This window comes from Gallus gallus, chromosome 4, assembly GCF_016699485.2.
Source record: "Gallus gallus isolate bGalGal1 chromosome 4, bGalGal1.mat.broiler.GRCg7b, whole genome shotgun sequence".
Lineage (NCBI taxonomy): Eukaryota > Metazoa > Chordata > Aves > Galliformes > Phasianidae > Gallus > Gallus gallus.
In genome coordinates this window covers 37,109,886-37,136,948 of record NC_052535.1, presented here as the reverse complement: position 1 = coordinate 37,136,948, position 27,063 = coordinate 37,109,886, and the positions used below count along the sequence as shown (strand labels likewise).

The 27,063-nt window shown below is 37.7% G+C and overlaps 1 protein-coding gene across 23 annotated transcripts in view; it reads right to left on the bottom strand.

Moving 5' to 3' along the window:
• The window catches only part of COL25A1 (collagen type XXV alpha 1 chain), a 299,717-nt gene that overhangs the window by 88,354 nt on the left and 184,300 nt on the right, over window positions 1-27,063 (bottom strand). For 19 of the 23 annotated variants that reach the window (XM_040699611.2, XM_040699607.2, XM_040699613.2 and 16 more), the window contains 3 exons: window positions 12,273-12,299; window positions 12,081-12,107; window positions 387-458 (listed from right to left, as the gene is read on the bottom strand). In XM_040699611.2, coding sequence (XP_040555545.1) covers window positions 387-458; window positions 12,081-12,107; window positions 12,273-12,299 — 126 coding nt within the window. Of the gene's footprint in view, window positions 1-386; window positions 459-1,302; window positions 1,363-12,080; window positions 12,108-12,272; window positions 12,300-27,063 lie in introns of all 23 variants that reach the window. The other 4 variants (XM_040699609.2, XM_040699618.2, XM_040699625.2 and 1 more) reach the window with 1 other exon arrangement.

Here is a 27,063-nt window from a genome sequence, read left to right as displayed (position 1 = left end):
TACAGAATTTTTCATGTGTTTTGGTGAGCTCTTTCAGAGTGATAATTAGCCAAATCCCTTAATGATTTAGACCTACTAATTTGTAAAAGACAATTTCCAAGAAAGTTGCCAAAACATACAGTCTTTGAAAAAACACCAGAAATGGTGCTCAACTTATTTGATTTCCAGTATAGCACTGCAAACCACTAAAAATGCTAACTACATCTTAAACGTGGACCATTTAGCACAGCTACCCACAGTATTTAAGTGCTAATTTTATTAACAATTGCTTAATTCTAGAACTTTAAAATAAACAACTTGCTATAAGAAGGGTTCCGACAAAAAGGTACAGCAGAGAGTAAATTGAATGTAAAGAAGAATCAGATTCCAGTGAGATGAAGCACTACCTTAATGAGGCGGCGTTTAATGAGCTGCTGATCAGCAGAGAGAAACCCATGATTGATTTTAGGAAACACCATCTGATCAGGCAGGTGAGGTCAAAAGTTGAAGATCAGAGATGAGAGAATTGAAGAATAGACATCAGAAGGCCCGAGAAAGAAATAAAGATATATTCATTAGGTTTGTAATAGCTAAAGTTATATGAACTGGTGCTTCTGCCAGAGAGAAACTGTGCTTTAAGCGCTTTGTGAACTCATCATATACAGTGAGCTAATTGTCTAAGTCCTTTCTCCCCAGATTTCACAGGAGAATTCCTCACTTTTTTTCCCCCATTATCTAGGCTCTGAAAAAAAATCAGTATTTTTGCGTGTTGTTCTCTCAGCAAAGTTTCTAGACACAAAGCACCAGTTCAACTTTCAGTCAGATTTTCTAACCAGCATATTGTGCCATGAACAATGGTGTCATTTTAATAAGGACTGGAGCTCCAGCTTGACCAGATTGCTCAATTCTTCCTGCTTAATTTGCAAATGCATTTTGAAAAATGAGCACATACAGATTAAACTTCAGATATCTAACACATAGAACTGACTCTTGATTCAACCAGTACAGAGTTCTTGACATTTTTGATGCTCCTGTATGCCTCAGGGAAGCAGAACTACTGAAAATTCTGATCTGAAAAATGAAATGCTGACCAAGAAGAGCACATGGAACATGGGTGCTGCCGGGGGTAACGCTGTATGCAGTTATGGATTTGATCCCATGCTTTGCATCAGAAATGCATACACCAGTGAGAAGGCAGAGAAGGTTGACTTAGGTCCACCATAAGGATTTGTGGCTATCACATAGTAAAAGTCATTTTTTTCATGTGCACTTTTATGCTGATACAGAGAGACCTGACTGAACAGGTACATGTCAACCACAAACCTTGACGGTGAGGATCTGATTACTGTGCAGAGCAGCGACTGTGGGGAAGCCTGGCAGACCCTAGGGACACAGCATAACATGGTACCAAAACAACACAACACAAACATCACAGAGACAATTTACTGACAGACAGACAGAACAAACACTATCTTTAGTATACCCCACATCGCCTACTGACAGGAAACAGCCTCTCTGTCATATGGGAAACAGAATTAAGTTTGCATTGTAGCTGAGTGTAGGTTGTTACTTCATGACAACAATATAAACAGATTTTTAGAAGGAGCAGTTGCACAGAGGTGACTCCTTAAAATTACAATAAATTGTTAGGATTGCTTGACAGTTGTTAGGCTATCAGCCAGCTGACGACTGCACTGTTTCTCCATTAAAATGTGCTACTGCCCTTCAAGACAGTTCTGCAGAAAGCCATGATTCTGGGTTGCTGCAGAACTTGGCAGTGGTGACAGGGAATTTTGAGGCACTTTGAGTAATTACCATCCTGCTCCTCACATTCTGTTTTACATACGACATTCAGCACATAAACTGATGATACATACACAATTATAAACACTGAACAATGATCTACTGATAGATCTGGGGGAGTCCACAATGGCCAAGGTCAACATTTTCAACATATACATAGCAGCATTTTCAAAACCAGGGTAAAATTTTGCCCATTGAGTGCTGTATGCTGCATGTGGTCTCTCATATTCTACTCTACCCGCATGTGCAGAACTTGATACAAAAAAGAAAGATGTGGTAATTAGAGCCTGCTGTGAGAGCTTTGCTCTCACTTCAGCACCCTTCTTGTGCTGCCTTCTAGGGTGCAAATTAGACTTCCTCATTAAGCTGAAACCTTGTAGTGTTGAGCAGGATAGTTCTAAAGAAAGAAATCCCCAAGTCCTCTAGATACAGCACCCTATCTAAAGCAGAGGTCCTCAAAGGTTTGTTCATGGAGAGCCAGGAAACAACTAAGACATTAGGCTGTGGCATACAGGTAAAACAATCTGGTACACCTAAGATCCCCATGTGCATGAACACAAATGTCACTTCCATGGCACAGCCCTTCTGTGAGGCCTCAGTGTAGCTGGCTGCAGAGTTGCACCTACAGAAGGAAAAGCTGCACCTAGCTCTGGCTGCCAGACAAGGTGGCTTTCATAAGTCCAGCATCGAGGCTCTGATGAGGCAACCCCTGTGGCCATAGGGCAGCATGCTTTGCGGTCCAGCCAGCCTCGTGGAAAGGACCAACAGGCAACAGCAGCCTGACAGCTACAGCCATCTTTCATCTTTACAAGTATTTGCTCTGTGCATCTCCACCTGCAATCATATCACAGATGTTCCAGATCACAAAGACCACACTGGTCTTCCTCCACAGCTCCCCTAAAAAGGCAGCATTACATTCTGATGCACACAACATGTCCTTTGCTAGTGCAACTTTATTCTTGATACACACTGGTGAAACAAGAGGAAACTGAGACTCTGCAAGTGGATCCCATCAGTTTTACCAGCTTCTCCACTTTGTTCTAATGAACCTGGCTGTAGCTAACTGCATTGCTTGATGACCTGAGATCTCCTCTTTAGAAACAAATAAAAAGAAAACAAAGCCAAAAAAGGCTAAACCACCATACATTTAAAGAAGCTCATTCCTGAGACGTTGCTAAGGCTGAAATGATACACCATTTAGAAAACAGATGTATCAAATTTACATTTATCTTATTATGGAATATAAGTTAAAGAAGTTATTAAATGGTACTGTGCCAGAATCTTTACATCTGTGACTCATTAGTCCTGCTGTGCACATGGTTCATCCCTCTTCAAGCTAAAGCTACAATACCCATGTAATGGAAATGGGTACAAACAAGAAACCTACAGAAGATCTAAAATCTGAGCAGAAAGCAATACATTTTAGGGTTGGTTTTATTTTTTTTAATTACAAAAGGGATAACCAGAAAATCCTCTAAGCACTTCATTTTTCCTCATTGCTGCATGACAGTTTTTATAGCTAACTCTAAATATGGCATATTTAGAATTTGCCTTTTTTTTTTTTTTCAAAGGGGGAAACTCAAAACTCATGAGAGGTTTGATCCATTTCATGGCGAATTCAGAAGAAAAAACCTGAGCATTAATTCAGGGGATACTCTGCAAATGTTGCTTTGCTTTTCTTTTTTTTTTTTTAAGATAATAAATGAAAGAGTCTTGAAAGCTTTGCGTAGCTCCACAAACAAACATTTATGTGGAGCGCTTCATAGTCCATTTTCAATGCTTCCCAACACCACAGAGACAAGTTCAAGAGTATACCAGTACTACAGATTTGTCAACATAAACAATATAAAAGAAAGAGAAACCACCTCCTTCCGCAACAATGCCTTCCAGCATGTTCCAAAGCTGAAAAAAAACTTCTTTCCATTTCCCAAAACTGATCATCTCAGAGCTAATGGCCAGAAAAATGCAATGTCAGCTTAGACCTAGATCATCTTTCTATACATAACAATAATTTCTGGAGACATCAGAAATAGAAGAATATTAAATGGAACCCAGCAAAGAAATTATGAGTGCATGGTTTACGCATGCATGAGAGGTTTTAGAAGGCATCGCATCTTCTGGCATCCATGAAAGCTTATGTTGGCAAACAATAAGCTTCAAAATAGGCATAAAATGATCTATCCTTTCCACAAAATGAGTTCTCTTCCTTTCCTGTCACTCTGCTATAAATACCCCCTCAAATATCCCCTAGATGTTTTATTTTTTTTTTCTATCTAAAGTTGTTCTCAATGACAGATTCTGTGTTATTCAGTTTTCTCTTTATTTGGCTTGATTCTTGAACTGCGAATATGAACAGTTCTTGTTCTACACCCTGGGAGGCCCTCACAGAGCACAAAAGACTACAGTGATCAGCAGAGGCCACTGGCCCACTAAATTCTGCTGACAGCAGCTCAAGCTCACTCTGAAACACTAACTGGTAACAATTTCTACATTAACACATTTGTTGCATGTCCTGCTGCAATTCTTGCCCAAATGCCAAGCAAAACACGATGCTTGACAGAAACTAACAGGCCTGTGACCATACAACGCAGTACACTGCTTTCCCACCTGGAAATGCAGATAAAGACCACTCTTTCCCATGTAATGGTCGCTGAAAACACTGAAGGATGTCAGACCCTCACATGTTTGCCTGACTTTCTACTTTGGCGAAATAATTCTCCTGTTACATCCATCACAGTCTTCAGAGATGTCATTCCCACTCAGAGTCCTAGATTTTTCACAGTGTGTTCAACTTTGTGTGTTGGTCTACAGCAAGGCCTAGTCTATAAGGTTGTCATAACCCTACTGTATGGCAGGTATAAGAGCAAATATCATTTTATTGGTTTTACACTAACACTGTGTACACTCTGTTTTGAATTTTGCATTTGCTCAGCACAGTAAATGTCACAGTCCTCCTTAGGATTTTCCTTCTGACCTGCCAATAAACCCAAGCTTCACAAGCTTACATGTTCCTGTGAAGACATGGTAAATGAGACAGGAATTACCACCTGCTGTTCACTTGCACTTCCTAAGGTTACAGCCAGCTGCTGCTATTTCACATCAAATCACACAGGCTTCAGGCCAGAGTGGTCTTGACACCCTTTATGACTGCTTTCCCTCCTCCCCAACACCACCTCCAGTTCTAATTAATCCCTCAGACCAAGTGGCAGTCCTGCAGCTAATTATTTTACCTGCCCTGGGGAACGCAATGTTTGGTATCACCCTGTACAGTGCCATGGACTCTCAGCAGGAGCTCTTTTATATAATCTGTTTTATCATAACTGCTGCTTTCTCCATCAACAGATCTGCTAAGTAAAACAGTGCACCACAAGACAAGGATCCAGGATTTTTTTCACTGAGGTAATAATTCAGCAAGGAGTTATAATCTGAATACATCATACAATGATTCAGACCTTGTATTAATATAATAAAAGTATAATGTCTTACAAACTAGCACAAGCTCTGACTAAAAACAGATCATTATAAAAGAAGTGTTATTTTCTATAATGACCTCTATATTTTCACAGTGAACTCTGCCTGACGTTATGCTCAGAAAGGACAAAACTGGATAAAGTTAGCACTTGACTATTTTAGTTCTATTATTAGATGAATTTTCAGTGAGGTAAACATCTCCACACAACTCGGGAGTTCTGATGACCATAATCATCAAAAAATATCCTTCTTGAAGCCATCCATATCCTTACTGAAGCTGGTGGTAAGCATCCAGTAAGATCCCAGATAGGCTGGTTTTTCCCAAAGCCACATTGCTCCTCACAGTAAAAATCTTCAGTTCAGGCTTATCATGTTTCTCTCCAAATTTCATACTCACTGTAGTTATAGGAAGCAGGTGAGTGGTTCAAATCACTTCTATGATATTTGTTAGGCCTGAGGGAAGCATTTTTCAAGAGCTGGTTTTGATCAAACTGCTCTAACTCAAGTGTTCAGTACTGTAATACTTTTGTGGGACAGCTGTCACTCTATATGAAATGCCTACATAATGTTTTCTCAGTCACGGGACAGAGCTTGAGAAAGAGGAACAGGATGTACAGAGACTTCCTTCCTCACCATTCCTCTGGCATTACTAAAAAGGAACAAGATGCAAACTGATGAGTGGTGAGTAAAGACATGCACTGACTAACTCTTAAGATGGAAATGACAACATCCTTGTCTTGGGAGCAGGTATGTGGCACTCTTCTCTCTAGTGTCACAGCTGTTCTGCATTCCCCAGTAGTACCTCATGAGCCAAACATCAAAGGCATAGCTTGGCCCTGGAGAGTCATCCACTGCCAAAAGAATGCTCCTGAGAACTCTGAGCTGAGGCACATCTCAAGTCTGAGTGTTCCAGTGCTTCAGATCAAGTGAGCAGCCAGTGCAATCTGAGTTCCTTCCAAACCTCATTCCTATTCGATTCCCTGCTTTCACATTAATGGAAAACAGTGGAGTCAGAACAGTTTAAAACTGGCCAATTTGTAAAGATAAGTAGTCTCAGAAATTGACTACGTAAATACCCCCTTTTGATTTTTTACAGATTAGGTAATAAAGTCTCAGAATTGACTACTTAAAGGCAAGCTGGCATTAAACTAGATATTGGGAAGTTTTCTCTATGAGTTCGCTTTAGTCAATGTTATCTTAACAGAAGGAATTGTGTAAGTTTTTTCAGCCTTCTTATTGTGACATAATGGGAGTATAGTTCAAAACAGTGGTTAGACATAGTTTAGAACTAGAACTTGCTTCTACACAGGACAATGAAAAACAAACTGCATGGGGAGTTGTACTGCTAAAGCATGAACTTACAGCAGCACTGTGTGAATTATGTTTGAAGTAGTGCATAAAAAAAGAAAATATACTTTTATACACACCTAAGAATATCACCTAGGAAACAACATCTCTATATTGCCACATTTACTGCTTTTGGCAGAATATGCATATAAAGGAAACCAAAGACTATTTTATCATGAAATAAAAAGCTGGGGAAAACACTAATTTCTGCTAATGAAAGCTGAGCAGTCCTTCTATTAAGACAGATAAAATTTATGAGGAGTATTTATAGGAAAAAAAAAGATAAGCATTCAGTAGGATATAATCAAACATCACCAAGAACAACCATGGGAAGACATGGTCAGAATATGTTCAAGTTATGCAAAGTTACATTAAATTAACATAATACTCTGATTGTAAAACTATACATATTTGCTTTGACAAAAATGTTGGAATTTGCTTTGACAAGATGTTGAATAAAGACACAAACTAGGTGTCTCTGTTTGGGAACAAAACTGCTTGTCACATTGCTGATTTATGTGCATTTGCTACAATTAGTAGTACCTCAAAAACTGGAGTCTTGCCTTTGGTAAGGGCAAGGAATCAGATTAATTTACATAACTACTACCTATTTTATGAAGTAAACCTGTTCCTTTCTTAAAAAAAAAGTGCTAATCCTCAAATGAAAAAATAAGACTAAGTTTTAGAAGAAGGCAAAGAGTTATTGATCATGGGTTATTCATCAGTGAGCAATTAGTACTTTTTGATTTATGAATTAAATACTAATTCTAATGATGACAATACAGATTTTCCATTTGTTGTCTGAAGAAGCAGGAAAAGGCTCAAAGTAGTTTTTTTTAATATATTCCTTAGAGACATATTAAGGATAATATACACACATTAAATAGAGGCTTTATTTATTTTCCTTTGAAAAATGACAGGTCAGAACGCATTCCTTAGATATCTTCAATTTCCCTTTAAAATGAGACAGTTTATAAACGCAGTATCTATAATGTAAGAAGTGAAGCAATACTTAAGTTTATATTTGTAGCCTACACTTATATCACCACAGGTTGCTCTGAAAGCACTGTCTTCTAATTATTTCCATGGAAACTATGACAGATACAAAGCGCACAATAAGACTGTTTGATAGAGCAAATTCCCACCAACAAAAAACTATTTTTCAACATAGACACCACCATCAGCCTATTAGTGCAGATGAGCTAATTGAGATGCTCTTCATTTTGTGGTATGACAGCTGCTCACAGCCACCTAGAACATGGCTTATCTTTCACATCACTATCACCACTGCTGAAATGCACCACCCACCCTCTGACATCATGGGCCACCAAAATAAGAGGTGTTACTTTTGGAGCAGCTCTTTTATAAATCCAAATATGTACGTATATATTTCAGTAAATAGACTGCCTCCAGGCCCATGTTGTCAATGGTAGACAAATTTTAAATAGTTTTCCAGCACAGAAGAGTAGAACCTGCAAAATTTCTATTGCAAAGCAGTGATTTCTCTTCAGCAGGCAGTAAGTAAAGAGTTAATATATTAAACAAGAGGGATCAAAAGGGTTAAATAGAAAAGCGCATTATATCACTATCTGAGCCTATCTGCTTTAACAGTATATAAAGAACCTGTTTAACCCTCAAGACAATAAAGGTTATCACAGTAAAATAAACTTCTGAATACTTTTTTTTTTTCCCCCCCTCAACTTAATCTCTTCTGTTGCAGAAGTTTGAGAGATTTTATCAATTCTGTGCAAAGCCAGCAGCTGGGAAAGTTTACTTAAATAGAACAAAAGGAGAGAATGATTTCATGAAAATCTTTTAGTGTGACTTCTTACTGTACTAAAACCAATTTAAAGCAACTGCTAGCCACTGATTTCTAGACCTGATAAAGAAGAAATCAGTAGTGCATCTAAGGGACAGAAGATACTTGTTACATCAATTAGAGAAGGACAACAATAGGCTGATCAAGACAAACAGTACTAGCCAATCCACTCCCAGACATTCATCTCTGGTCTGCTTCCATTAATCAGGGTACAATCTCTTCTGTGTACACACCATATGAAATCTTCAAAGGCTTTTTTAAACTGGGGTAGAGCTCAGCAACTGGAACCAAGAGGTGGATTGATATCAGCGTTTATTCTAATAGCCCAAAACCTAAAAACCACCCTTTTTAATTTTGCTGTGGCTCAGTACGGTAATGCAAATCTGCATGACGTATCACTGGGCCATGTCCTCTGCAAAAAGAAAAGCATAGAAAAAGACTGCTGGTTTTTCATTTGACCTAAATGCTTAGTCTGCCAGAATATTAAGGTAACAAGTAGAGATCTGATATACAAATATTTAACCTTCTTTCTTTTCTTTTTTAAAGTTCTTCAAAGATCATGACTTTTGAATGTACCCACCACTACCTTATCTGTGGTCTCATGAGATCGAAGCCATAATAACCTGATGTTCAAATTCACAGTCAGAGCATGAACTTCTACATCATCCACACTACTGGAATGCTGGTTTTGCTTACATATGGACATAAGTGGATTACGCCATCTGCTATTAGGAACCACAGCCGCCCTTCCACCATTTCTGTAAGATAAAGACTGGTCAGCAGTCCGAATACCTAAGAAAATCTTTCAGATTCTTCTTCTGAAAAAGCCCACCCTCTCCTCCCCAAGAGAAAAAAAAAAAAATAAGCTCTTTTGTTCTAAGAATATACATTTCTGACTTCTGTGCAGTATTTGGAGGGTCAATTTTCTACTATATTTGAATTTTCTACTATATTAGAACATTTGAATTTCAGAAAAGTTCAGCATACAGTTAGTGTTTCCAGGGATCACAAGAAAGAAGTTTTGGAACACATGATGACTGGTTTTGCACTTTTGAGAATATTTCAAAAGGAAGGATCTTTCATACCTAACGACCACTGCTCAAAACTCGTAGTGGTATTCTTAAGGATAAAAAGCAGTATTTTTTTGTTTCTTAAATGCTTTTCTTTCAGAAGAATTTTAAGAGCTTACAGTTCCACTCTGACATGGAGAGTCTCCACATTTTGTTTGGGTTTCTTTTGCTAATGAAAAATACTTGGAGAAAAGAAAGCAACTTTTAAAAAAAATAAAGGATCATTTTAAAATTTTGCAGAATGGTTTGAAACAATGAGATCTTTACTACATTAAGAGCTGGATTCAAACAATATGTAAAAAATGTCATAAAACGAACAAACTTCAAGCTCCTTGTCTCTAAAAGATGGATCAGCCCTAAGATGTCCATCACATCCAGACATTATATCCAATTCATTTGCATACTTATCAAGTCCAAATGCTGATATCATTATTCCACATTCACCTACAGGTGCAACACTCCTCTAAAATACTATGGTATGGAGTCACCACCAAAAACATTTATTTGACTGAGGCAGTGGTGAAATACTATGTGCAAAGGTAGCCAACCAGTTTTAAATGTATTTAGTTTCATTTGGAGCATGACTGGATGACACATATAATTTCCATTAATTATACTGTAAATCTCTTGGCACAGTAGCCCAAGCAGGCTCACCCTGAAGACAGTTATCAGAAGAGATAACTGCTGTACCATGAAACAATAAGTGGTCAGAGGCATCGTAGTACTTACTACTCCTGAAATATACAGAGAGGGAAGAAAAAGGAGAAGCTACTAGTGGAACACACAAAAAAAGCCAGTCAAAAAAAAAAAAAAAGCAAAACAGCCAACCAAACAAATAAACGAACAAGATGACTGGGCAAATTAAGCTATATGCATGTTTCAGAAACAGGTACTTTACTACAGCATGCACTGACTATGAAAACAGTGAGCAAGCTGCTGCTAGCTCACAAGGTGTTATTCACCACTTCTTTCCCCTACAGCTGACCTCACTTGATTCCTCTCCTATATTCAGACAGCCTCAATTGGCACACACTTCTGGACCTATGCCTTTATGACGTCCTTAAACCCAAACTTCTTAGGTTGGAAAGTTTTTTTGGTAGTTATCAGCACTTGATTCATTAGTAACCCAGAAAGGACTCCGCTGCTCTCCAATAGAGGGGTGTGATTTGGTTAAGCAGGACACAGAACAAGAAAGATGCAGAGCTCTTGGAATAGCTGCAGAGGAGGGCCACTAAGATGATCAGAGGGCTGGAGCACCTCTCCTGTGAGGAAAGGTTGAGGGAACTGGGATTGTTTAGCTTGGAGAAGAGAAGGCTCCAAGGAGACGTCATTGTGGCCTTCCAGTATTTGAAGGGAGTGTATAAACAAACAGGAAGGAGAATGACTGTTTACATGGGCTGATAGCGATAAAACAAGGGGGAAAGTTTTAAACTAAGACATGAGAGCTTTAGGTTAGATATTAGGAGAAATTTTTTCACACACAGGGTGGTGGTGATGCACTGGAACAGGTTGCCCAAGGAGGCTGTGGATGCCCCATCCCTGGAGGCATTCAAGGCCAGGCTGGATGTGGCTCTGGGCATCCTGGTCTAGTGGTTGGTGACCCTGCACATGGCAGGGGTGGGTGAAACCAGATGATCTTTGAGGTCCCTTTCAACCCCAGCCATTCTATGATTGTATGACAATAGTAATTGAACCCTGTAGGTAACACAACACAGACAACACCAACAACAAATTCAGATAAATATATTATGACTTTACATAATCATACTAACTCCAAAAAATAACAAGGACAGAGTAAAATAAAATTACAATTTCAAAATATTCTGCATACTTCACAGAAAAAAAAAGATTACTATTATGTAAATCTTCACAAAAATGCAACTAAAGAAGGAAATCACTGTATTATTAGAACAACATAACCAAACATCTTCTAATGAAGCACAGATGTAAAGAAGAATGAACTGGCACAGCCAACCTATCAGAACATTTACCCCTGTATTCTTCTTTAGTTCTGTTAAAATAAACACGATGTTTAAAAATTAAAAGAAACTTTATATAAGTAAGCAGTGTTCTGTTAAAGTGTCTAGATGTGTTTAAGAGGTGATAATATCACTATCATTAACAATATTAAATACATACATTTCAGGAAAATGAGCTAGTACATGCATAGGTATTTGTTCACAATTCACTAAATAATAAATATGAAATCAGGAACTACATTTACTATAACTCCACTGACCCTCTGCATTGTGGGAGCCCATGCAAGCCGTGAAAACATTGCTGGGGAAACTGAAAGTTTGGTTAGGAAAGCCAACATTTTCATAGCAGAGCAAAATCACTGAAACCTGCTTCCACTCATAAGGGAAGTTTAACATTTTAATGCATTACTTACTGTTGTTACTCAGGTCTTCTGAGACTCTATCTGATCACGTTCAGTATTACTGTCCTGCAGACACTGACTTCAACATGCAGGGTAAATGCAGCTAATAAGCATAATTAGCTCAGACAGTGTATTTAATTTAGTTTTGCGCTAAGGACTAATTGCCTACTCAGCGAAGGGGAAGTGTAACATGTTTTTTTAAAATGCTTACCCGAGGGCCCTGATCACCTTGATCTCCCTGCAAAGTGGAAAGATGAGATGATAGGTTTAACACAGCATCTGTGTGCTACCCAGCTCTCTTACATCATCTAACATTACACTGGGTCAATACAAACTGTGTCTTTAGTTCATGCTGCGACGTATTTCCATTCACCTGGGAAGTGCCACCCGTACATCAACTCACCTTCTCGCCTTTTGGACCAGGAGGGCCCTGAAAGAAAAAGAAAGGAAGAATTAAAGTAATGAATTAATGACACCGGTGAAGCTAAGGGATGCTACAAGAAAGATGTGTGAGCAAACCAGTGATTCCTGCATAACAAAGTTCCCTTGTTTTTTTTGCACTGGACACCGGTGGTATTCCAGAGACAGCTTCTTTGCAGTAATAACTATAGGCACTGTGCAGTTACTGTTTGAATACGCTGCTCCCTCCATCTGCTAAATCAGACTGCTTAGATAAGCAGAACTATGTCTGATATGGCAAAATTTCTACTGATTTCAGTTATGGGCAACAATTTATCTCCTGTTAGATAATACATGTTTTCTAACACTGTAAAACTTCTTTTCAAGTGCAGTTAATAAATTCAGAGGCTTATAAATCTGCCATTTGTTTTGGCACCCTTTGTAACTTGGATTGCCAAAGAAAAATGGATTAGAGAATCTAAAAGCAGTGCTTTCATATCTATCTTTGGAAACACTGAAGTTGATGTTTAGTCTCAAGCACGCTGTTTTAGGTAAAATAAGCTCTTTTATGAGAAATCTGTGAAACGTGATTCTGCAGAAGTAATATTTATTGATACTTACCACCAGAAAAACAGAAATGCAACAGTATCACAAAACAGCAAAGTCCTTTAATTTCCATTTTTTATTGAGCACCTTCCAGAAAGCTATTCCCAGGTTTCTGAAACTACTTTTCAGGTTAGTGTCTCGTGAGTAAAAATGCTAGCAAGTCTGCAGAGAACCAGCTGCTTACACGGAGCAAATGCAACCTCCAGCTTTCTGAAAGATGTATGGGTGTTTCATTACAAAGAAGGACCTGAGGTACCTATAAAAGCAGCTGGAAATAGAAGGAGCCACCCAAGCTAGATTGCCCACTATTATGACAGAAAGTGCTGCATATGCTTGTATGCGTATTGCATGTCAAACAAGAAAACGTTGCAACAGAATTAAAAATAACTGAGGTTACTGAGGAGTATACTCAGGCAGTTTCACAACTTGCACTTGCAAAAATTCGTGTGGCCCACATAAACGCAAGTGCAGGGAAGATCAGTTTGCTGGGTATTTTAGATGTGATCAACCACGTGCAACTGATAATTTCTACTGTAGCCAATTTTCTGCTTATTTTTAAGGACTTCTGATCCATGACAGAGAAGAGCATCTGCTGCTAAATCTTTTAAGGAGTTAAAGCATATGCCATTCCTTCCACAACCTGCCACCTCTTCTGCCTGCTGCAGAGGCCAGGGACACAAGCCTGTCTCTGGCCTCCGCTCGTCTCCCGTAGGGAGGGCAGTGCTTACTGCAACCTGAGTTAAAGCTGCCTGTGCCATTAACCATGGGCTGTGCCTCTTTTTGTGCCGCCCTACAAGAAATTGGCCTCTTAAGACACAAACCAAGCAAAATCACTAGATACATCTGTTGCACATTGTAGGTCTCACCATTTATTCATTTTATAGGTCATCTCATCTACAATGCCATCAATGTAGCAAGTTTGCACACTCACCCTCTTGGTAACACTAATTGCAGAGAATGGGAAGAATTAATCACTCAGTGCAGGCTGCTACTCTTTTGTTTGTTTTATGGTGAACACAGAGCATAAGCAGAGGACTGCGGCTATTCTACTTCCTTGAATCATTAAAACATTACTGGCTATGAATACATTACTGGCTGCAAACCACAAATAGCATGACCTCCATCTGCTACAATTAGAGTCCTATTTCTTGGATCTTAGGCATGAAATTACAGATAGCAGAACATGACCAAGAGAGCAGACAGATGTTGGATTTCAAATCTTGCTGTGACCATGAGAGACATTACTGTCGTCATCCAAACGTTCGGCATTGTCCTTACACTCATGGGTAGCACTGCTTTCTGAAGGGCTTTGGATAATAGCTGACTTGAGGTCAGTTGGTTCCAAGTAAGATGCCCAAGACCTCTGTAAACTAAGCTGGCTCAGTAGAACAGAAACAAAGTAAAGCATGCTCACTAATGCCTTCACCAGCAAATCTTCAGACAGCTAGCTAGACCATCTGCCTGGTACAGCTGCTAGCAATATGCGCAGCCAACTCCACCCGCAGAGGTACCCTGGTGTGTTCCCTGCAGATTTTCCTTTGATAAGAGGTCTCTGAAAATACAATCTGTAACTTTTTTTTTTGTCTTTTTTTTTTTTTTTTTTTTTTTTAGTGAGACAATCACAGACTTGAATTCAATTTTGTTCTCCTTTCTTTAAAGAGAGATTTCGGAAAATTACCTGTCCTCACGGTATTCAGAAATCCATTTTCCATTCATTGCTCTCTATAGGGCAAAGCATGTAATTAGGACCATTTGAAGTTTGCACTCCCTGAGTTCTATTAACTCACCCTTTCAGCACAGAAGCTTTTTTCAGACAAAGCTTTCATCAATATATGACAATTTTATTGTACCAGAGGTTAAGAACAGCTGTTTTCAAAAGGCCACAAAAGCATTTTTGGTGTGAACATTCTCACAGGTCTCTACACTTGCATTTCTCATGCTCCTCCTTTGCACTATTTGGCTTGAATAAAACAAACCAACAATCCCAAACAAAAACAGTTTTTTTAGACACCAAAGAGAACCAGTAGGGTTTCACTAAAAGAAAATTAATGCAATACTGACATGGCATAATCACCCATCTCTGGCTCTTCCCTCACTGTTTCAGTTGTTTAAAAAGAAAATTCCTATCCTCAGTCTTTGACATCTTCTTTCCATTTGTGCTAAGAAATCCTCCCAAGGTTTTTACAGCAGAATTTATTAGTGTGTGTACACTGAGTGGAGGAAGGGAAGAAAAAAACCCGAGGAAAAGCTGAGTTCGTGGGGGCAGGGTGTGATTAGGAGATGGATTTGTTTAAAGGAGGACAAGATTTCTTCTGTTTAAGGCTATAGACACAAAGAACCGTGTGAGTAAAATAACACTGGCTTTGCAGGCCACAGCATAGACATCCTGCTTTTTTCCCAAGGAGACTTCTGCACTTTCATTTATGAGATGGCAGAGATCAAGCCGCTAGCTGCTGCACAAATGTGAAAGCATTTTGTGTTAAGTTATATGAAACGTCTGAGGTCAGAGCATTTCTGAAATAACTTTACAGTGTTTTCACTGGAAACAGAGGCTCTTTTCTCAGAGTGTAATTATCTGCTCCAGACTACTATACATTTCCAAAGAGAGTTTATAGCCTGTTTCACATAAGGAAGGCCTTGTAAATCACAAACACATGCAAAATCTGCATTCATAATTAGGCGACAAATACTACTGTTTTTAAAGCAAGATCTTCTAAAGCAGACTGAAAGGCCTCCAGGCACCTGCCAGCCAAGAACTGAAATCAAGGTCAAATCCATTCAACAGCCATGTTCTGGATTATTGGCAGATGACTTTTTTTTTGGGGGGGGGGGGGGGGGGGGGGGGGGGGGTACAGCATGATAGAGAGGCTATCAAAATCTCATTTCTGTTCTCTGATGAAATCCTTACATTATTATGTGTGCAAGGAATGGAGGGGCAAGAGGACACAGTGTTAGAAAATAGGAGACTAACACTTGTGATCTTTACTCAGGCAATATTCCCAGTAGGATTAACTAGATATTTGTGGGTGTGATCAGCATGATTTTCCATATAACTGGTATTTTATAATTCATTTCCTGAAATAAGCTAATTTTGCATTCCATGCTTTCAGCCATTGCCTTCTTCGTAATTTAACAAGACAGGTTTTAGGGGAGATTTAGATTAGATGTTAGGAAGAGGGTGGTAAGGCACTAGAGCAGGTTGCCCAGAGGAGCTGTGGAAGCCCCATCCCTAGAGGCATTCAAGGCCAGGCTGGATGGAGCCCTGAGCAACCTGGTGTAGTACCTGACATAGAGGTTGGCAATCCTGCTCGTGGTGCCAGGGGGCATTGGAACTAAATGATCTTTGTGGTCCCTTCCAACCAAAGCCATTCTATGATACATTCAAGGGACATCTTCAAGAGACAGTATTTTATTTATATTCATTTTGCAAATGTTCTGAAGGTTCTGAAGACCCTGACAGATATACATCTTTTTCTACTGCTACATACCTGCCTTTAACTATAACACAGCAAGTTCTACCATGACTTCACAAAAGGCTCCAAGCATCAACAGAAACGCAGAAATGAAAATACTAAGGGATATTTTGAAAGGAGTTTAAAGAAACAGCAGTGTTTCCAGTCTAGGTCAACAGCTCTGAAGTCTTGGCAGAGGAACTGAGACTTTTTAGTGACATCTAGATAACACTGCATAAAGAAGCTGCCTGTATCCAGCTGGCAACAACCAATCCAGTGAAATCAATTGGATTGTGACCCCCAGGTCCTGGTGGGATCATCTGACTCCCGGATTCCTAGGGAACTGGAGATGCCAAACTTAGCAGCTCCAACCAGACAGAGCTACCACAACACTGTCAATAACAACTCTTTAGGTAGCCACCACATTCCTTTATTTCCACCAGAACAGATACAGTTATGGGTTAAGTCATCCTGACAGAAATGTATCTTGCAAGATTCTACATTCATTTTCATCTTGGATAAAGCAACACACAATGCATTCATCACTACAAGGACTCACAGCATCCACAGTAAGACTGGAACTGGCAGCATAAGGGAACAGTGGCCTTGTGGAGAGGAGCACTGAAATGAACTGGTCAGTCCAATACTATCTAGGCAAATTCAAGAAGGAAGCCAATTTGCCAACTGTGTTAAGTATATATTTACAATGGCATGAATACACTGCCTAAGTTAAGTCAATTCCCGCAGTTTACTTTGAGGATAAAAGCTGTTTGCAGCATGTAACAACACGCTAATCAGAAAAAAAAAGTTTGATTTTTGTTTCTTAGAAATTTGGCTCATGATTTTTGCCTTTACCAAATCACAAGTTGCTCAGCAACACTCCCCCAGTCTATCCTATTGATGTTACGGAACATTAGGATCAGATATAATGAATCATAAGATAAGAAATTGCAAGGAATATTAAAATACACAATATAATTTCTAAGTTCCTACACTCAATCTTATGACCTCCATGCAAACCCTGAGCTACTGAGCAATGTGGTTTTGGCATTTGCTAAACCTGGCCATTTCTGCAGTCAATGTTTACAATGCCAATATCACACCTCACATAAATTTTACAAGCATATGCAAGAATTTCCAGTGAACCTGAACAGCTTCTATATCTGAAATTATATTCTCTTATATATATATATTTTATCCTTTCCATAGGATATGGCTGACTCATGGTGAAGCCTTTAAAAAACCAAACAAAAAATACAATAACCACAAAAAGAGTTATCGATCTTTCTTTGGCTTCCCTTATATTCTCCAATTTTTGTGACAATTTTCCAAGGCAGAGAAAATGAAACCTTAACATTTCACACAGTGACTGTGTCTGACTTAATAAATGCTACGTAAAAGAATGTAATCTGAGAAACATAAAATTGATATATACGTAGCAATCTAGATAAACATCTCAGTTTATTTGTTGATGTGAACGTTAAGTGAACTCTGCCATAAATCCATACATTTGTACTCAGAACTCAATGATTTATTCCAATACATAAATCAGGCAGGTTCATAAACCGCAGGCAGAAGAGCACAATCTACCCACAGCACATCAAGAACTGGGAGGTGGGACCTTACTATAACTTTCTAATCTTTATTTCTCATGCAGTGCTTTTGTTGAGATCAGGATGAAGAACTTTTCTGAGCTTTACAAAGTTGCTCACAAAAATCATCAGATAATTAGACAAGCTACAAATGGGTTAGTGCAAACAGAATCACTCCTTATCCAGGAAGAAACATAAGGCTCAGCATCCAACACAAGCTGAGTTCTCACCCTTTGTCCAATATCATTACTTTCATTCTTTAATCAGTAAGGCTGTCCTCTTCCCTTCTGTTTTGCTCCTTCAGACAACTTTTTCTTTTCATTTGCAAAACCACAAATGTCTACACAAATAACCTAATAAAAATTCCACAGTACCTATTTGCTTGGGCATGTCAAATCAAGGATCAGTCATAATTTAATTTAAACAAATATAATCTGAAACAACTGTTAAATCTCTTGTGAATAGAGTAGCTACAAGTATATGCCAGCAAGACCAATGATGTGGCGGCAAAAGAACTATGCACTTTACAAGAAGCCATTTTCTTGTCTTTAGTGAAGTAAAAAGCCTCCTACCTACCATTTATTGTTCATTACACTGTAAGGTAAACATTTACTGAACATAAGACCTCACTACTTTGTGACAAGTACACTTTCCTATTCTCCTACTTGCTGTTTACTAATATTAGTTCTGATGCAATACTGTAAATAAAAAGAAAAATCAAAAATCCTAGCTAGTGTAATGGAAATCCCACCATACTAGACTTACCAAACAGCACAAAAAAAAACCACAGACTAGAAAGTCTACTATTGATAAGTCTCATTTTATAGGCAAGCATCCAGAATTTGTAATGCCACTGATGCAGGGAAGATGTGAATATATAACCTTGGGCTTACATTAAGGACAGAAACATGCAAATTTTTAGCACACCCTCAGAACTGCATAAGGACAGCTGAAAATGCAACCAGAGTGCCCTGAAGAATCAAAATTCCTCAAACTAACTACATGCTGAGCTTTTGCTTTTATTAGCAGTACATTTGCTATTTACAATCCAATCTCAGGATTTTTTGGAGTTCAACTCATGATGAAAAGGTATTTTTAATAACAGTACAACAAAAAATACCAATTTTAAAGTTCAATGCTCTGTTTCTATAAACATCCCCTAAATTAAATGATACAGATTAGTCCGGGCCTTCTATTCTTCTGCCAATCCTCCAGCAGATCAAAAACTCCACATTCTTTGTATCTCAGATAGACCATTCCATACTGTTTTACCTTCATAGAGACTGTCTCTTCCCTTTCCTTTCCTTGCACTGAGAATAGATACTTGGAGTCCCACTCCGTCCTACACCAGACTGCTGATCAGTAAATTATTTTTCTGTATCCCTGCTATATCCTCTCCAACAAGAGCGTGTGCTTGCATCCATCCACATGATAAAATTCACAAGCAAGACTGCATTTCTATCTCCGTATTCACTCAGTAATTGAGAGTTTACATCATACATGGCAAAAATCAATCCTACATATCATGGCTGCTATGGAACAAACGAAAAGGAGTATCAATAGATGAAGATATTAGAAATCATGGGCTTGCTAATATTCAGTAACAAAACAAAGCGCAGTTGACCAGGGCCTTATACTTACATCAGTAAATGTTCACTGAAGTCAACAGAAATGACCCCATGGGAATTCAAGGAGCAATGAATTAGTCAACTATAAACCTATGTGTCTGGGAGACAGGAAGACAACAAATAAAAGGCTGCTTACAGATTTTACAGTAAAAGATATAGAGGGTAAAGTGTTTTCCAGATAGACTGCTTCACCATTTCCACAGAACTACATTTATTGTTGTGTCAAAGCACTGAGGCAGGAAAGAAGTTACAGCTATAAACAGGTTTTATTGTCACAGACTTGACATCTTTTATTTTGCACTGAGCATTAAAAGGGATATGAAGGGAGAAAAATATCTAGATCTGCTTAATCTTCCAATTATCCCCTTTTATTAGAATAGCAGTAACATGGTAAAACTACAGAAGAATTTTCTTTAGTCACCTGTGAGGATATTATCAGTAAGCAGTCAATAAGCAGATTGTACCAATATGGAGATACTTTGCTCTAAAAGTATGACATGCATCTGCTTGTGCTGGGGACCAGATGCATCAGCTACTGATGACTAAGTCAATCAAAACATTCTACTTTATGGCAGCTATTTATATGCTTCAAAAAAAAATCAAAAGAAAACTTGGGAAAATAACAATAAGACAATAATAAAATGTACTGGAAAGGAAGACCAGTACATTTCTGTGGAATTTAGTGCTTATAAAACTGTAGGAATCACGGAAGTATATTCTGGCTTTCTTTCCCAACACAAAAGAAATTAAACAAAAAAAACTATGCCTCCTGCCAATCAAACTCCTGAAAATCCTTTCTCCAGATATTTGAGTTAGAAAATATACCACAAAATATTTTTATACTTCCTCTGGTAGAATTTTATCCATAAGCCAGTTCTCTCATTTATTCCTAGAAGCATAGAAAAAAAGCAGCTCCTTGCAGAGAGTTAACAACTTCCTGTTATTTTCAGGAATGACAGTTCATAATCTAACATCTCCTTCCTTTATTATTATTATTAGAGTTTCTTCCTTTTTTAAAAAAAAAAAAAACCTAAAGCTTGAACAGTAGCTTCTGTAATTTAAAGACCTCTGTTGCTTGCCTGGTTAGTGTTCTGAAATAATTCAGCTCAAATGACAGCATCTTTTAGACATCTAGCCTTTTTTGTGAGCCTTAAAAGAACCTTTTTGATGAGGATGACAGGCTGAGCTTCAAGTATTTAAAAAAAAACAGACAAAAGAAAGTAATGGAATATTTTCAGAGCAACGGAGATTCACCACTGCTGTCTCTACCTACGCACTACCAGTCACTACAAGAGAAATGCTTGTGGTCACTGAAGTCACAGCTTTTCTCAGCTTTCAAATCCTGTGGATCTTTCAACTTTGCTCATTCATCCACTACTTTGAAGAAAAATAGCATGCAAATACGAAGCAGGCAGATCATCCTATGAATACCAATAAGATTAAGGAGATCTACATATTTTATTAGCAAGGTAGGGAATCTTACCAAAAAATCATAAACAAGCAGACAGTGAAACAAAAGCAAGCCAATTAAAGGAAAATATTAACTTGATTGTTGTGACCCAATTTGTTCTCCTCAATTTGTTGTTTTTCTCATTCTACCTTTTCTCTCTGCCTGGAAGGAACTAAAAAAAAAATCCAAAATCCATTATTGAGAATCTAACATTAATTGCAAATTATTTCTGGAGATTTGGTATCCCCTTTAAAGAATTTAATTCCATACCTGCTGTCATAACAAGATACATTTACATTAAGGTAACAATGGCTGAATTTGTGTAATTGAGCAAAAACTGGCTACCTTACAAGTAAAAGTTCTGTAGCCAACATACACATGCTGTATTTCAACACTAAATTTAATTTCAGCATGAAGATTTTAACAAATATTGTTATATGGGATGTCACTTGCATTCTTCCATTCACTGCAGTAAACCCAAAGTAATCATGTTTAGTCCAGTAGCAACAGCCCTAAGTTTTCCATAATATATATATATTTTTTTTTTTCCTCAAGGCATTTCATCTTATACATGCCCTTTTTACTTTTCCAGACTTTGCTACTCAGTACAGGTTACATTTGTTCATTCAAGGCTGGTTTTAACGTTATCTACAAGCACTACTATGAAATACTACTGGTAAAAAAAAAAAGTGGCATGTTAGATTACTTAATATTGTCGTTAGTAGGGGGGGCAAGAGCAGTAAAATACTAGTATAAAGCCATAGCCATGTAAAATACTGCCTTAGGGATAGAAAGGCAGCAATATAACCTCCTCAGCTTAAGAGCAATGAAATTATTCCACCATCTAGGTAACTTTCTTTTTTTAAACTTGAGGGTATGCTAAGATTTGGGAAAAAAGGCATTTTAGTCAAATACCAATTTAAATTTCCCTGAGAATTTTACCCTTTCCCATCCACCCTTACATGTGCTGTAGTGCTTTAAATTGTTTCTGTGTCTCCCAACCATATCGCAGGCTATCAGCACCACCCAAACAAACCTTTATGCAAGAACAGCTTGACAAATAATGATAAAATCCACGCAGCTCAAGTCCATCTGAGGCAACCTGTAAGTACTAGTGACAAAAGATGCCTCCAAACTATTCTATCTACAAGTCGCTGCTAAAAGAGACAAAGATTTTGACTCTAAGTCATGCTCAAGTCTTGACAGGGATACATCAACCCTTAATCACAGATAAATTTTGGTTAAGTGTATACAAAGATAAAAGGCATAAAAATTATCGAATGAAGTAACACGTATACTAAGACAAATGAATGGTAGTGGAAGACTAAGCCTTTCATTTCTCTTTGTTAATTTGCTCAACTACAGCAGGAGAAAACTACATCCTTCAAAAAGCTACTTTGAGAACCGTTCAGATTTGTAAAGTTTGAGCTTGAAACAGTAAATTCAAAGGAATTTTTATATCAACTAAAAACATATACATACATTTATACATAGACATATATAAAAGTGAGATACTAAAGATATTTTTGTAACCTTTAAGGCTGGCACCGTCTTTTTTTTTATACAGGAAGCAATTTAAGACAACATACTTTTTATTACAAAACATTTTTTTCCTTAAGACTAATAGTTTGGTCTGCAAAATTCAGAACATCGTCAGGGAAATTACAGACACATGTATATGTTTACATAAGTGGATATTCATTCTTTTTGGCAAATGATCACTAACAGACGTACAGTGCAATGTAACTGGATTGCGTTCCTGAAAATACAAGATTACCTTACATGCTTCTCAGCAGCTCACAATTCTTGAATGTTACTAACCAAATCTTAGGAAAAAAAAAATCACTGGGAACTTCTATGCTTTTGTAAGGACAATCAAAGCATTTTCAAAGGCAGAATTCTGGCTTGAAGCTCACAAACAGAATGGTAACTTCCATGCCACAGTTAATAACTTTTCTGGAAGTACAAATAAAACTCCAATAAAAGGAATTGCTGCATTTTTTTAATTTTTCTTTTTTTTCTTAATTCTCACTCCTCCCAGATTGACTCAGAGAAAAGAATAGTACATCAGAGATCTTCATTCCAGCACCAACTCAATATGAAGAACCTGAACATTTCTGCTAACATCTAAGGCTACTTTAAGTCAAACTTCAAGTGACAAGAGTGTCACTTTATGATGGAGATAAACATTTTGAAGCTTCTAATGGAACAAACTTAGAAGCAAAACAACTACAATACTGACGTAGAAATAAAATTATTTCACTTCCAAAGTTTAAAAACAAGATTTCAACTATCAGCCTGAGGGTCCAAACCTCCCAGGTCTGCTGCAGTTCGCAGTGTTCCAGCAAAGAAAGTCACCAGGGCTCTAGACTGATAGCAGCTGATCAAGCAACCTCTGATAGTTTTTCACAGGGTTTTCAAAAATAAAGTCTAAGATACGCTAGCATTATCTTAAAGTCACCATAAGCTTAATGAAATACATGTTTTTATAACTCTTAATTTAATCTCTTAACACTATCAAGACTGCTGGAATCTGCAACAAATTGAACTGGAACTCAAAGCTGACTACAGCATAAGAATCAGTAAAAACAATAAACTATGGGCTTAATATTGAATTAAAAACACAGACAGCAGAAAAGTAAAATACTATATTATGTTCCTGAACACACTGCAATGCTTTGCTTTGACATAATTCCTAGTAAAACAGAGCACTCCTATATTTCTGCCATCTGTAGAATAGTATGAAGAAAATACAGGTCATTTTATAAATGATTTAGGAATAAAAGAAATGTTTCAGAGTTCACATTTATATATTGACAACTCTGTACATCTCATTGGAACCACAATACTAGGTCTGCAATTGCTTTTTTGTACTCGTATGTGCCCTCTTAAGTCAAGCAATGCTATACCAAATTAAGGATTACAAGTTATTTCTGCTTCACAGTTCTTCACTTACTGTTAGATGATTTAGTACACCCTGAGTTACTGGAACGACTAAGTGTGATTTCCTACAACACTTATGCTAATGTATGCAACAAGTGAGGTAGACTTTCATATTCACTTGAGTAAAGCAAATATTAACAACTCTTTTCAGAAATTAATGATGCCAACATAAGAAAGATAGAAAGGTCTCCCTTATGTTTTCTTTTTGAGTTTTATGGGGGTTTTTTTGTTTGTTTTGTTTTTTTAATTTTAAGACTTGGATTTACAAGGTAGCAGTATAAGTGGTCATTATTTGGACTACTGAGATGAGGTAATCAACTTAAAATTCTGGGTCCAAGCAACTTGACTGTTCCAAGAACCCATCCTCCAAGCTTTCTTCATACACTACATATAGCTACTCTGGAGGGAGTTCTTCAGATATAGAAAAAAGAAGAAACCTTAGTAACAACAGTTCTTGTATAGTGAAGATGGCCAGAGCTGACATTAGATTGCATGAAGAGACCTCTCTAAAGAACTCTGCACAATGAATATTCTAATTTTGTGTTTACAGATACTCAAAACCAAATTTGAGTTCATATTTGCTAAATTAGAAGAATACAAATCTGGTATTTTTAAGAATCAGGAAAATAAACTGGAAATAAATTGTGAGTTCCAGGAAATGCCGTGGAACATTTGAACATCCTGCTACTTCAGTACAAGATAGCCAGACAGTTACTGAAATTGTAACTGAGAAATATGCTTAACATAGTAGGTAAAAGAATACCATAGCATAGCTAGGACAGGAGGCTGACCTCCATTTTGGCCATCTGACATAGGATGAACAAGGCTCTAACAAGTCTTTCTCTTTCCAAGGTAAGTTCACTTAGCAGAGTACAGTAGGGAAGCCATAAATACGTCATTAGAAGTAATTTTTGCTCATCCTGGTTAAAGGGTGAGGAAAGAATTAAAAAAACAAAAACATGGGAAGCTGAGCACAAGATCCAATACTGCAGAAATTTAGCTTGTTTATGCCTGGAACTTACTCCCCTTGGTCTTTTTAATTGATGTGGATGCTTCCTTAGTGTTGGTACAACTAATAGCCCAGCATCATTTGTCCCTGAATCTCCAATTGTGTTTTCTCCTCAAAAAGCAAAGAATCTCTTTATTTTCAGTAATGGCACCTGCTTAGCTGAAAAGGTATTCAACATACACAGCTATGTTGGCTTACACACATAATAAAATCTACCTGGGGAGATTGAACTGTTTTTGTGTTTTAAAAGTGCTTATCATTTTTGTCAATTTATTTTAACGAAGTTAACTTCAATTCTTATCAAAATAGAGAAACCAACACTTAATAAATCAATTAAATCCACTAATTTCATATAGGAAGATGCATTCTATTGTTTGGGTCATAAACATTCATGTACATCTGTTGCAAGTAAAGAAGTTTTGAGCATTATTTCTCCTTCTGTATTCTCCGACCTGGTTAAAACCAAGGAAAGAAAACAGCTAGATGCTTGCTTTTTATTTGATAACTAACGTAAAATGAAAGGCCACGAAGGCATTGGTTTCCTCAGGTTCACAAGTCAATATGGGTTGGGTGTTTCCAGAGAAGACTGCAATTTCACTCCTCTTCAGGAGTTCTACTACAGCTTCAGAAAGGAAAAACAAAAGGTAAAGCTCTGACTGCAAAGTATACAAGGCTTTCAAGAAACTTGTTAATTTATGTGATGCCCATAGTTAAAAATATTCTCTGACCCCAAAACTCATAGCAAAACTTCTCTAGCCACAATAGCATCAAATATTCAGCATCATTATTGGTATAGATGTAAGTAAGAAACACACTCCTACCTGTTGTGTTTGGTTGTATTCCCCCAGTGTATGTTTACATGGCTATTAGATAAGACTAATTTATTCTTTTTGTTTTTAAAGAAACTACATTAAATCAACTTCTACTGCTATATATGAGCCCAAATTCTCAGACTAATAATATCTAATACAGAACATGATCAACATAGTACCTCTTTTCACTGTTTACATGCTAGAAGTCACTTTAGAATGAACAAAAATACTGATTCCAAGTCTTTAGATGGGACATAATATTTGGAGATGATAGTTGTCTCCCTTTCAATGAAGGATCGCAGTAACAGTTCATTTCAGGAGCTTACACCAGTTTTGCATAAGGGATTAAGATGATGCACAAAATTTACTGGAGTAATTTCCTAACAACAAAAACTGAGTGACTGTACCTGGATTTTGTTAAAGAGACTGCTGAGGTTTAAATTTGATCTGCCACACGTAACTCAAAAGCAGATGGTATTTTTGTATTCAGTCTGACTCATTCTATACTTCATCAGGATCAAAAGCTTACAAAGGAGCTTAGGGTATCAGCTGCTAGAAGAAATACCCTACAGGATACTTCTCTAGAAGGTGAACAGCTGATGGCCTGGATAAAGCCACTGGACTTCTCTCAGGATCAGTGACTTTACAACACCATGCACCCCAAGGCAGTTCAGTATTTCTCCAACTTTCTGCTAGCTCCGGCATTCATAAGTATACTTTTTGTCACCTTTCCCCTCTCTATACACAAGAAAGAGGCTCTAGGCATTTCTAAAAGCAAACTGCTGGGAACAAGGAACACAAAGCCTAAGCAATGACTTACTGTGACTGAGACAAAAGAACTAAATCCAAATCAAAGAGTTTAAACAGGGAGAAACCATTTTATACCATTATTCAACAGGGCATATTGGATACCTTGACCACAGCTTAAAAAGCTATTGAAACACACAAGAAATTTTTAATCAAATGCCTCAGTACTGAATCACTGAAGTTACTAAGAAGAGTAGCTGAGTCTCGAAGTGCAGATGGCTCTCCAAACTACTAAAACTCACAGAGAAACTTAAAACAAGATTCCTTACACAAAACTCGCTGCCTCCTTCCAGTCCTTCCTGCTCTTAAATACTCACCTCCCTTCTGAAGTCCAGGACTCTCTCTACCACTAGTGTTCTCTAGAATGTGATAAACATACTCTAACGTACGCTGCTGCTATCCCAAACATCCCAAAACCATGGCCTGTGTCCTGCTATTTTACTTAGGCCTTGAGAAAAAGCAGAGAACAAAGTTAAAATGGTTCCCATCAATTCTT